The following is a 12,299-nucleotide window of genomic DNA, read 5'->3' on the forward strand; positions in this document are numbered from 1 at the left end:
AGTCTTGTATGTTAGGGGACAGGAACAACAAGACTGAAAAAACATAAGACTAGACATCAGTTTCTTGTTTTGCCAAGTGGAGCTTTGATACAGACAGCTAACAAGAACAGTTTCTGAAGCATTTTCTGGTCAAAGGACTCTGAATAGAGCAGCTGTACAGACAGGTGACAGATTCACCTTCTGCCTATGGAAAGGGACCAGCAGAAAAGGATTAAGAGGCTGCAGCCTGTGCCAGGATGGGTGTGTGGTGTGAAGGGCTGGGAGCATGCCATGCCAACCCCATACCTTTGAGCCTGAGTAAGACAGAGAAGGTGATTGGGAAAAGCGCAAGTGGAGAGGAAAATGAAGGAGCTTTGGGCTCCGTAAGAAGGCTGACCTTGGGAAGGGTCATCACAGTGACAAGTCAGTCAGTCGTGCAGGGCAGGAGAAAAGGACGTGCTGTGTGAGGCACAGAGCAGCAGGGCAGATGTGAGAGCCATGCAGACTCTTGTCACCCATGGTGAACACACCACAGCACAGGGAGCACCCATCACACACTGTGGGTGTTGTAGCTGCAACACCCTGTGAAGAGGAATGGAAAGGTGGGTGCCAGTTGGATGGGGATCAACAGGAAACTAAATAAAAGACTGTAAATAGATTGTTTAGATTGATTGAGTGCAAAGGACAAGAACAATATGAGAAACACTTTGGCAATTTTGTTTTTTATTCTTTCTCCTCCTCCTCACCAAAAGGAGTTACTTTGTAATGTAAAAATCCACCTCTTTAGCTGTCACAACCTGCCTAGAGCTGGTTGACAGCTGGGTGTCCATCCCATACACACACTTGCACCCCTCCATGCAACAAATGTTGTTTATGTATTACAAGCTGACACTCCAGCCTGGATATCGTACTAGGGAAAATGCACTCAAGTAGCTGGATTCAGCACCATGTCCTCGCATTAGTGCGGATGTTATTATTCTGTTTCGCCTATGTTCCTTACACCTTGGCCCTGCGGACGTCAGGTGCTGTCGCGCCACCCTGTTAAACATTAACCGCCTGGTTTTCCATCGCAGCACCTCAGCTTCTGGGGTAAAGCCAAAGCCGGGAGCGCGGGTCGGGCTGCAGAGAGGGGCCGGCCCGCTCATTGCAGCGCAGCTTCTGCCCTTGGGCACGGCGCGCTCTGCTCCGGCGGCCTCTGCGCTCCGGCCGCGGCCGATGCCCTGGCGTGCCCGGCGGGAATGCGGCACGCGGCGCTGCCGGACAGGCGGACCCCGGGCCGGGCACCCCGCCTGACGCAACCCGCGCCCCGCTTTGCCCCACGCGCGGCGCCGCGAAACCTCCCGCCCTCGTTGCATCACCCGGGCGGGCGGGGCGGGCGGCCCGGGCCGCCTTTAAAGCGCCGCGGCGGCCGAGCCGCGACACCGCCACCGCCGCAGCGCCGCGATGAAGCGCGACCCGCAGCTCCCCGAGGAGAGCCCGGAGCCGCCGCCACGCCCGCCCCTCTCCTCCTCCTCCTCCTCCTCCTCGTCGCTCTCGGGGCAGGCGGAGGGCGCGGAGCTGGCGGCCCCGGTGTGGATCTTCGGGTACGGCTCGCTGGTGTGGAGGCCGGGCTTCGAGTTCACGTCGCGCAAGGTGGGCTTCATCCGCGGCTACAGCCGCCGCTTCTGGCAGGGGGACACCTTCCACCGCGGCAGCGAGAAGATGGTAAGGGCCGGGGGGCGCGGGGTGCTGGGGTGCCGCGCTCGGCTCGGCTCGGCTCGGCTCGGTTCTAACGCGCTGCCTTTCTGTGCCCACAGCCCGGGCGGGTGGTGACGCTGCTGGAGGACTGCGGGGTGAGTACCGGGGGCGCTGGGGCTGGCCTGGGCGGGGGGTGCCCGCCTCACCTCCTGGACACGTGTGGTGGCAGCCGAGTGCTCTCAAACCGCGCCGGGATCGTGGGGGGTTGTGCGGTGCGTTACCCTTCTCTGCTCTCCCCCGAGTAAGGGAGCCTTGATTTGAAACATGGGCGGGCGGCTCGACAGGCCAGTGCAGGTAGACCATCCCGTAACCACCCCGCTCTTTGACTTTCAGGCATGCACGTGGGGTGTAGCCTATGAGGTCCGTGGGGAGCAAATCGCTGCATCGCTCGAGTATCTCAACATGCGAGAAGCTGTCCTGGGAGGCTATGACACCAAGCTGGTGAAGTTCCACCCTCAGGAGAAAGATGCAGAGGAACCCATCCTGGCTCTTGTTTACATTGCAACACCCCAGAACCCTTCCTACCTTGGCCCAGCATCTGAAGAAGACATTGCAGCTCAAATCATTGTCTCAAGCGGTTGTGCTGGTCACAACATAGAGTACTTGCTGAGACTGGCAGACTTTATGCGCTACTTCTGTCCTCAAGCAGAGGATAAACATCTCTTCTCCATCGAGGAGGCTCTTATCTCCATCCTTCCTTGTCTATACTACACAGAGGAGTCTCTAGAAGAAACTGCAAGTGTCCCTCAGAAGTCTAAGGGTTGAAATAGGAAATATTTTTGCAGGTTCAGTAAAAGGGACATAAGGGAGAAGAAAGCAGTGGGGACAATCTTAACTGATAAAATATACTGGACTGAGAGTAAAGGGAGACCTAGCAAGTAGTTGGGAAGGGAGGAGGGAAGTGGAGAGTAAAAGGCTTGCTATAGGACTTGCAGTTAGTACTTGTTACACTCCTTATCTGTAGCATCACCATACCCATCACTGCTTTCCAGCTGAGGAGCTGGGATCTTCACAGGAACTCTGCTCTGTAAGACTTGCTTCTGGGAGTTAAACCTGAGGCACTCGTTTTCTGTAGAGAAAGAGGCTCATCTATTCTGTGCACTTTCTCTTTTTTTCTTACCTTTTTTTTTTTTGAAGACTAGTTGAGCAGGACTTGACTGGATTTAAGCAGTATCTATGTAATTCTACCTCAGATTGGCAAAAAACTGTGTGGTGATGGAGACTTTGGCAGATTCCGCCAAATAAAACCTTTATTTTTTTTCTCCTGCCTTGTCCCACCTCCAATGCAATCACCTGACACTAAATTTTAGAATGTTTGTGCAATATAAAGTGAACAGGCCTCTTAATGCTCTTGTGGATCCTACTTCCTTATGTTGTGAAGGATCACAGTAATGCACTTCTTTTCTAAAATGTCATACTGTATTTATTATGTGATACATTTCCTCTTAGGAGGGGTATCTAAACTACTCACATGCCACAGTGGTATGCAGCCCACGCTCAACCTTGCATTTGTGCCTTCTAGTTTTAAATCCGTTTTCTGAGGAGCTAAGCCTGCTTTAATGACAAGCTTTTCTCCAAGCTTCACTGTCCTTGTGCTGCTCCAGACGTAACTGACTCTGTAAGAAAAAGTCCTGCCTGTGTGGGAAGCCTGTGCTGCCTGCAGGGAAGGTGTCAGGATGCAGCAGACTTTTAACTAGCCCTGACCTGGATAAACCTCTGGTGCTTCAGGATGACGTGGGTTTCTGTAGAAGCATTTTTTGAGGGTTCTAGTTCCATACAGGGGTGTCTGTCTGGCACCTTCCATTTGACTGCAGAGCACCATCAGTGAGCATACTTGTATGCCTGTGAGCTGCTGAAAAGCCTGCCTTGACCATGTTAAGCAGAGGCAATGCTGCAAGCTCAGACTTTTCAGTTTCACATATTAACAGCATGAAAACCCACAGTATTTTGTGAGAAAACTGCTGCTACTGCAACTGCAGTAAAATAGCTCTTGAGAGCTGCCCCCTGGGACTGCTGGCTCCTCCCAAATGCCATGTGTTTTTTTAATTATGAAAAAGGCGAGGGACTGTTTGTATTACTGTGGCTTGTATGCATATGAAATGGTATGGTGCTGTGCCCAGTAATAAAACAAACTGACAAAGTCAATCTCATGTACTTTGGTGTTAGTCTTTTTCGTTATGGACTTAGAGTTCAAACTAAGAAGTCTTGGGTTTTTGTGGGGTTTTTTTGGTTATTGTTTTTTTGTTTTGTTGTTGGGGGTTTTTGTTTGTTTTTTGGGGTTTTTTTTTTTTGTGTGGTTCTTTTTGTTTGTTTTTTGTGGGTTTTTGTTTGTTTTTGTGGGTTTTTTAATGGTGACTTTTTTTTTTTAAACAAAGCCTTAATTGCTAATGCTGCTGAAGTTCCTATGGATTTTTTTGTGGTTTTGTTTTGGTTTTTTAAATCATCTTGCTGAGCAGCATGCCTCTGCCAAATCTAGTGGAAGAACTCAACTGACTCTTTCCCCTTGAGAAAAGGGGATTCAGTGACTTTCTCTTTCCAGCTCTTATTGATTGTGGAGTGCTGGTACTGACAACAGACACAAGCCAGCCCTCCAAACTTTGCAGGGCAGGAACAGAAATGTAATTCTTCCTTGGCAGATGAAAGGATTTTCATTCTGAGTGTAATTTGGCATTGCTGTTTCCAAGAAGTAATAGTGGACGGACCAGAAACTGCAGCTGCAGCCAGATCTGCTGGCTACTGTAAGGGAGTCAGTTATTTTTTCCTGCGTTGTGCCCCACGTGGTGTGTACAGGGGTAATGTGCACATTCCCACTCCTCTTGTTACCAGCTCCCTCAGCACCAGCAGATCACTGTACCTACCAGTATAACCTGCCTCAAGACTTGAGTGACGAAGTAAAAACTAACTGAAACAACTGAATGCACCACTAATTAAAGGCAGGGATAACAGAGTAGAGAAAAATTTCACTCTCCTGTGGAGGCTCTCACTTCAGCTGAGCAGCTGCACCCTGGGGGCTGGGGTATCCCCAGCTGGAAAACCAAAGGGTTAAAGATGGAACTTACCTGCAGAGAAAACTCCCTCACTAGTACAAGACTGGGGTCAGATTCCAGAATTACTCCAGATAAACCAAAACCATCTTCACACCTTTCCAATCTTCACAGGCACAAAGATGCCACTGACAGGAATTAACACCAGATGTGCACTGAGCAACCTCCATTGCCATTGCACAGGGAGAGCCCCCTGCCTTGTCCTGCCAAGCCTGGAATGGCCCTGTGATCTTTCACAATCTGGTAGGAGACAAGCAGTGAATGCTTGTGAACAATGCAGCTGCACTAGGAATGTTCCTTCAGTGGCTGTTTCTTCTTCCCTGAAAAACTTCACTGTCCTAAGCACAGGTACACTACTCCACTGAACTACCATTTTCTTCCTAAGGAATTCTTTGTAGTGGACTTCGAAAAAAGGGGCCCCATTTTCTCATCAGAAGCAGTGAATTTGGCAGCTTGCTGCTGTCACCCTGTCACTGCATCTTCAAGTCAGTAAGATACTGAGGTCATTAATTAACTTCTTTCTCCCAAGGCTTTTGCTATGTCCTGTGAGTCTGGGGACTGGTGATATTTTGGTCAGTCAATTAATTTAAAAGGTTAACATCCCAGACTTGAACTTTGGCCATGTGAGCGAGGAGAGATGGCACCCTGCAACATTTGCCAGATGCCCAGACTTTGTACTGCTACACAAAGGTGGGGGTTCCTTGCCTCTGATGAACCAAGTGGGAGGAATGTAATTGCTGCCTGGAGGCAGTCTCACAACCATGGCACCTGGGAGTGCCAGGTGGATGGTGACACACAAAGACAGTGTGCTAGCCCAGGTATATTTCCCTGTGGGTTTCCTGTCCCCGTGCCAGCCCGAGCCAAGCAGCTGCCTGTGGGTGCAGCTCCAGCTTCCTGCAGCCCTGCCACTGACACTGGCCTGGGAAAAAACACTCACCATTGTCACAGGGTGGGACACCCAGTGCTGCCAGACACCTCTGGAGATGCTTCCCTATCCAGCAGCTTCCTACTGCGTGTGCAGCTCTTTCTGACTTCCCTATGACAATCTTGTGCCTATCAGGTCACCTCACATTAGAAACCAATTGCAATGGAAACTCATTTACAAGCTCTATCAATTGCATATTTCCCAAGCATAAAACCAGCACAATCATATGATTTCAGTTCCTTCTTCAGCCTTTTCCATTTTCCTGCCCAGCAGTTCCCACACAGAACATGGGCCTGAGTCACCATTTCCTTGAGTACATTAAGACAGGACCTACCCAACTGCTTTGCAGTGGCACAAGCCCTCTAAATGAAGTAGATGACAACAGTTAATCCAGTCCCAGCCTTCATATGTTAAAGCACTCCTGAGGGCAAACAGTCCTTGAAAGGCAGAGAAAGGATAAGCAAACTCAGCAATGTTAAAAGGATTCAGAGAGGACCAAGCCAAGAGGAAAAACCTCTGGTTTTTAGATGCTACAATATAATTGCAGTTTCAAGGTGGAGTGTCCAGAACAGAGGAGACCATGGAGGTAAATCCACCAAAGTGATTCCAGCTTTAGTAAAATTTTAGTTTAAATATAGCATCTCCAAGCTGTGAACTTACCTGTGCTTCATGTACTTCTCCAGGTCAGAAAATCAATGAGACCAAATTCGTATTGGTGGCTGATGACAATAAATGCATGCAACTTGGCAAGAGAAGGAGGTGGTAGGAAAGGGGAGAAGAGAGGAAACAGATCAGATTTCCTCAAATGGGTGTGAAAGGAGCCAATGGCTTGGTCAAGTCTACCTGAGGAAAAGGTAGATTTGAGCATCCCAGGAGTGGAGCCAGCACAAACTTTGAAGGCTACTGAAGAGCCAGCCCAGAGTCTCAGTTCCAGGAGGAGCTGAAGGGGGAAGGTGGAGCTCTGCATGCATGCCCACAGGCTCGAGAGGCTCCCTGGGGCTCTGCCATGTGTGGCAGGGAGAGCCTTGCAGGCGGCCTGCAAGTCACAGGGAATGGCACATGCTGGACTTAGCATCTGTTACAGAACTGCAGCTGGTTGTATGCAGCACATGTTATTCCATATGTGCCAGCCTGTTCCTCAAGAGACAGGCTGCAATATGGATTTAATTACCTACAGATGTTTCACAGGCAGAGGAACAGCAAGAGATAGAACCCCAAAGAAAGCTGCTGCGGGTGGGAGCCTGTGGAGGCCGTGCTGGCCGCGCTCCCCTGGCAGCAGCAGCAGCAGCAGCAGCAGAGGCACTTTGTGCACATGAGCACAGGGTGCATCTGTCCTGACAGCACGGCTGGCTGGGTCACAGCCTGCTCTTTGCTCCTGCCACTAGCAAAGCTGGGAGGGAAAAGAAAGCAGGGGAGAGAAAGAGGGTCTGCTGGCTGTACAGCTGCACCAGCACAAGGCACTTTGCATGAAGTATCCAGATGTGGCCACCTGTGTGTTTTGACACTTCTCCAGGTAACACGTTCCAGACAGTTCAGCACCAGAATGGGGGCACAGCTGATATGTCCCAAAACCTGGGAAAGCAAATGAGCAGAATTTGGATGGGAGATATCAGACTTCTTTCTCACTTGGATGCTGCCAGTTTTCACAACAGGGCACAGACTTCAGTAGCACCAAATCCAAATGTTTTTTAGAACTCAAGGACTGATGCAGCATAAAAAAGGACAGTCCCAGTACACGACTGAGCGGTGATGTGCCATCAGCACTCAGCCCAGCTCAGTACAGAATCAGTCCCTGTGCATGGGAGGAACAGGAAAGGATTAACAAAATTGATTTACAGTCAAGCTGTGGAAAAACTACACTTGCAGCAAAACTAGCAGCTGCTCAAAACACTTAGGAATTTCCTACTAACTTAGTTGCCTAGGCTTAGGTGAAAACCTCCCTGATTTATATGCTCTATTAAAACTTTGAGAGAAGCCCCTTGTGGGTTTGAAGGAGCCTTGAGCCCTGGAGGGAAGGGAGGGTGGAAGGAAGTGGGCATTCTGGGCAGCACTGGGGAAGCTCTACATGCTTTGTTTACAAACCCTGTACACTTTTTGTTTGGCTTTTGGATGTTTTTTATCCCTTCTCAACTCCCTTTTCATCTCATCATAGTGCCAGCCACACTGATGAGTGTTTATGCTTGTGAATTCCTGAAGCACAGCCAGTACCTTGAACTCTAGAGAATGAGACTGAAATAACGTAAAAGGTCAGGGAAGTTCAAAGACAGAGGTGCTGTTTTCCTAGCTGGGGACACCACACTGTTCCCAGACCACGCTGAGCCGCTCTGGGAACACAAGAACAAAGACTTCTCTCTTATGTCCTCCTGTTTACGCTGCTTTTTGCCTCCCTCACCTCACTGTTTTAAAAGGACTCATTTCCATGAAGGTTCAATTAAAACCACCAGGGATCAACTTGGCCTAAGCCTGACAACTGAGGAGACACTTGATAGCTACCATCACTTAAAACTCTTGTCACCAAAGGAAAGGGGAAGTTTTTACCCCACTACCCAAATCCTGCTGGCTCACATAGCAGCAGGAAGCCCCAGAGTGCTGCTTTGTCCACAAGCAGGTATCAGCGACTGAGGCACCTGGAAATCTGTCAGAGTTTCACTCACAGAAATGCAAGTCAGAGAGTGACTTTTGGAGAGTTTGGAGAGGTTTCATGTACTGGTGTTGGTTAGCAAGCCTGAGATTCAGAAACATGATGAACCCGCTGGGTGCGTGCCAGCAGAGAGCAGTGGCCCAGCACACGGAGCACCTGCCCACGCTCCCCTCCAGCCGCAGCCGCAGCTGCAGAGCGGGGCTCGCTGCCCGCTGCGCACAGCCCCGCGCCCTGCGCTCCCCGCGCCGCACCCGCCCCAGCGCCCTCGGCCACGGGCCAGGGGAGCTGGGAACGCTCGGGGATGGCTGAGCTCTGGGTTTCACTGCCTTCTGGCCTCAGCCCTCTGCTTTGCCTTAAACTGAGCCCGAGCACAGAGAGACACCAACAGCACAGGCAATATGGAAGTCATTTCACAGACGCACATCCAGCCCACTTACAGCAATTGGAACTTGTCTGCAAACGAGCCGCCTGGGGGGCAACCAGCCAGCCTGCTGATACTAAACTCTGTCTACACAAAGCGTATGTGACGTTTGAAAACACTTAGAAAACAAACTTTTAAAAGCAGCTTTTTATCCCCTCCTTGGTAGACGGCGTACCAGCCTTTCCAAACCCCGAGTCCGCCCCGAGGCACCGCGCGATGCCATGGGAAGGAGGGAGGCACGGAGGGAGGGAGGCAGGGAAGGAGGGAAGGAAGGAGGGAGGCAGGGAAGGAGGCAGGGAAAGAGGGAGGCAGGGAAGGAGGGAAGGAGGGAGAGAGGGAGGGAAGGAGGGAGGGAAGCAGGGAGGCAGGCAGGCAGGCAGTGAGGGAGGCAAAGAAGGAGGGAGGGAGGCAGGCAGGCAGGGAGGGAGGGAGGCAGGGAGGGAGGCAGGGAGGGAGGCAGGCAGGCAGGGAGGGAGGGAGGCAGGGAGGGAGGCAGGCAGGCAGGGAGGGAGGGAGGCAGGGAGGGAGGCAGGCAGGCAGGGAGGGAGGGAGGCAGGGAGGGAGGCAGGGAGGGCGCCGCGCTGCCCGGGCCCCGGGCCGGCTGGGAGAGGCAGCGCCGCCCGGCCGGGCCAGCGCTGGCTCGTGTGCTTCCACGTGTCACAGCAGCGAGTGACAGCCAGCGCTGCCAGTGACCTCCCAGGACTGCGGCTGAGCGTGGCTGGGTGTGCTGGAGGTGCGCAGGGTGCGGGATCCTGTTACAGACAGCTGGGGTCAGCAGCTCTGTCCTCGGGGTGCTTCTACTGGCGCCATGGGTTGACATCTCTCCCTTATTCTTGTTTTCCAGTGAAGTACTCATTTATTTAAGTAAAACTGAGCCAAAAGTATGTTTCAAACAGCTAGCAGGTTCTTTGATTATACATAAATTCATTTCAGATTATACATGCATGCATTCTTCGCTCTGCTTTATAGAAGTGTGCTTTACTTCAAGTTGTTTCTCCCCACAAACACACAATCCCATTTTAAAAGAGGGAAAAGTGCAGGAGTGCCCAGCTCCCCACAGCTATGACAGATGCTGCTTTTCATCTTTACTTTGACCGCAGCTGTTGAGAGACTCAATTACCTCTGGACATGTTAGGCAGGAGCCAGATGAAAGTGTCTCTTGCTGCTGCACAGCACACTTGATTCTGGAAGCACTTCTGTCTCTTAACTACAGAGAGTATATATTCAGTATATACTGAATCTATTGCTGGGAATATATCCTATAATTTGAGGGCAGATGAGTTCAGGACTGAGGAGAAAAAAGTAACTGTGGGACTAGGCTCATTTAGAATAAATATCCACTATTTTTTTTCCCAGAGGATTGCTGCCTCATTTCAGTCGATGGGAGCGCCTTAAAAATGAGCAGCAGCTCAATTCCTTTTTCTCTTGTATATATTTGTTTATGCCTTTATGCACACAAATGCAGGGGGACTGTTCCCTCCCCACTTCGACTTTTCTCTGGCAAATCACTATAGCAACATCTGCACATCACTGTGGCACCTTGGCAAGCCTAAATTCCTCTTCATGAGACCTTTGTGAAGAGGTGTAATTTCTATTGTACAGATGGGGAGCTGAGACATCAAGAATATGATTTCAAAAGCGTACAATGACTTTCAAAGCACATTGTGAAATATTGAGGGATGATGTTTTTCAGAGTACTGGGAACTGTACACTGGGTGTTCAGTGATATCACACTGGAAAAAAGAGACACTGTGTGCTCCTGTAATCAGCACTACATCCTGATGCAAACATGCAAGAGTCATCTCATATTTTCATGGATACTCTTACGTTTGCAGTTGTTCAGTGAGGATCTGAGTGGTTGCAAGTTTAGTGATTTGCTTTCAATATTCCTGAACTTTCACATACCAAAGCAACTAAAATTTAAGTTCAGCAGAGAAACATTTTTATATAGCTTGGGGTGTTTTCGCTTTATAGGGATCACTCAAATTTCTTGCAGTATCTCAAGCTCTTTTACCTGCTGACAGTTCCAAACTTCTCACTTGTGTTAATTCCTGTAACATCTCAAAGATGAGATCTGGTCTAAAGTAAAAATTTAAACATTACTTATAATTGATATGCTATCAATTATATCATTGCAAGGCAGAGCTGGGCTTCTCTAATCTGTCTGTGAATATTCTACCAAACCAGTTCTCATTCTTAGTATTTAGTTATTTGATTCCAGACAGACACAATGATACAAAAAACAGCAAACTGCAGTGAAACCAAATTATGTTAATTATACAATATATACCCCTGATTACATATGCTAGCAGTGAGTTATCAAAGCCAGGGAAGCTGCAAAGCTCATGATGGGCTGTTTCAAAATCATGTAAAGAATTTCAAAGCAGCCAATAAAAGGAATTGTCAGGACTTCCAGTCCTATGTCAGCAGTGTTTTAGAAACCTCCTTGTGCATTACAGATTCAGAATCACAATGTCAGTAAGCTTCCAATTAGTCAATTGGAATTGATCTGAATGTCAAATTACTTGAATATTAAGAAAAAAAAAATCTTATTGGGCTAACCAGATTGAATAAGTATCTTACTAAAATTATGACTGCAAGATAGTTACAGTAATTTCTTCCAAACTCTGAACATGCAGAGAATGATGAAAGACTGCAATCATCTGGACAAACAGACATTATGAAGCTGAATTACTGTGTCAGGGGCCCTTGAAATCCAGAGACTGAAATGTCCCATTATGCACCTTTAGAGCTATTTCGAGATTCACTTCAACAAAAATAGTGTTCCTGCCCATGGCAGGAGGTTTGGAAGTAGATGATCTTCAAGGTCCCTTCCAACTAAAACCTGAGTTTTAGCTACATTCTATAGTTCTACGAAATACCATATACTGTGATTGTAAATAAGATTAAATCAAAGAAAAATCTAGATTAAATGGCAAGAAGAAGGAGGTCTGCAGGAATGCACACATTGTTCACACGAACTCTAAGGGAAGACCAGGAGCAGCAAGCAAAACAAGACTCAGAAGGGCCCTCCCATTAGCACCACCAGCATAACCCCCCCCCCCAAAAACAGGTTTTGGCTGTTAGTTTTCAATAGTCTCTGAAGGTTCACATAGCCTGAACATCTCTTGTTTCCCCTGCTTGCAAAGGAAAACCTGAGAGCTTTGTCACAGACAATGAAGTGACACTCAAGGGTGTGTCGGGCCACGTGCCATTGCATTTACTGTGCAGCAGCACGCTCCGCTCATCAGCACGCAGCTAATTGCAGTCACACGCCAAAAGCTTAATGTACTTTAAAAAAACCCCAAAGCAACATTCAGCCTACTACAGGTGAAATTTGCTGACTCTCCCATCCTTAAAAAAACCCCATCAGCCTCCACAGGCTGAGTGAAATATAGACAGGCACTCTGTGCTGCTTCTGACTGACTGTGGAGGGCAAGGGCTGCCAAAAGTGACTGCTTTGGAAGCACTTCTGTGAGGAACTCAGATGGGTTTAGACCAATCCTGATACAAGTTTTGACTTGTGTGTGGAGGAAAGTTACTTGAATTACA

The 12,299-nt window shown here is 49.0% G+C and overlaps 1 protein-coding gene across 1 annotated transcript; it reads left to right on the forward strand.

The window, feature by feature from the left end:
* The first annotated feature begins 1,412 nt into the window (after positions 1-1,412).
* On the forward strand, positions 1,413-2,981 carry CHAC1 (ChaC glutathione specific gamma-glutamylcyclotransferase 1). Its single transcript, XM_054275293.1, has 3 exons — positions 1,413-1,683; positions 1,776-1,811; positions 2,050-2,981. Exons 1-3 carry the CDS (start codon positions 1,423-1,425, stop codon positions 2,479-2,481), a joined length of 729 nt encoding a protein of 242 aa, XP_054131268.1. The 5' UTR covers positions 1,413-1,422; the 3' UTR covers positions 2,482-2,981.
* The last annotated feature ends 9,318 nt before the right edge of the window (positions 2,982-12,299 follow it).

This window comes from Melozone crissalis, unplaced genomic scaffold (genome assembly GCF_028551555.1).
Source record: "Melozone crissalis strain CALT ecotype California unplaced genomic scaffold, PUWL_Pcris_2 ptg000018l_1, whole genome shotgun sequence".
Classification (NCBI taxonomy): domain Eukaryota; kingdom Metazoa; phylum Chordata; class Aves; order Passeriformes; family Passerellidae; genus Melozone; species Melozone crissalis.

What these genes read in the sequence shown, in the direction of transcription:
- CHAC1 (XM_054275293.1), top strand. Translation starts at nt 1,423, where the DNA reads ATGAAGCGCGACCCGCAGCTCCCCGAGGAGAGCCCGGAGCCGCCGCCA. An exon ending in ACCGCGGCAGCGAGAAGATG is followed by an intron (nt 1,684 to 1,775) that starts GTAAGGGCCGGG and finishes CTGTGCCCACAG; the next exon opens with CCCGGGCGGGTGGTGACGCT. An exon ending in CGCTGCTGGAGGACTGCGGG is followed by an intron (nt 1,812 to 2,049) that starts GTGAGTACCGGG and finishes TTTGACTTTCAG; the next exon opens with GCATGCACGTGGGGTGTAGC.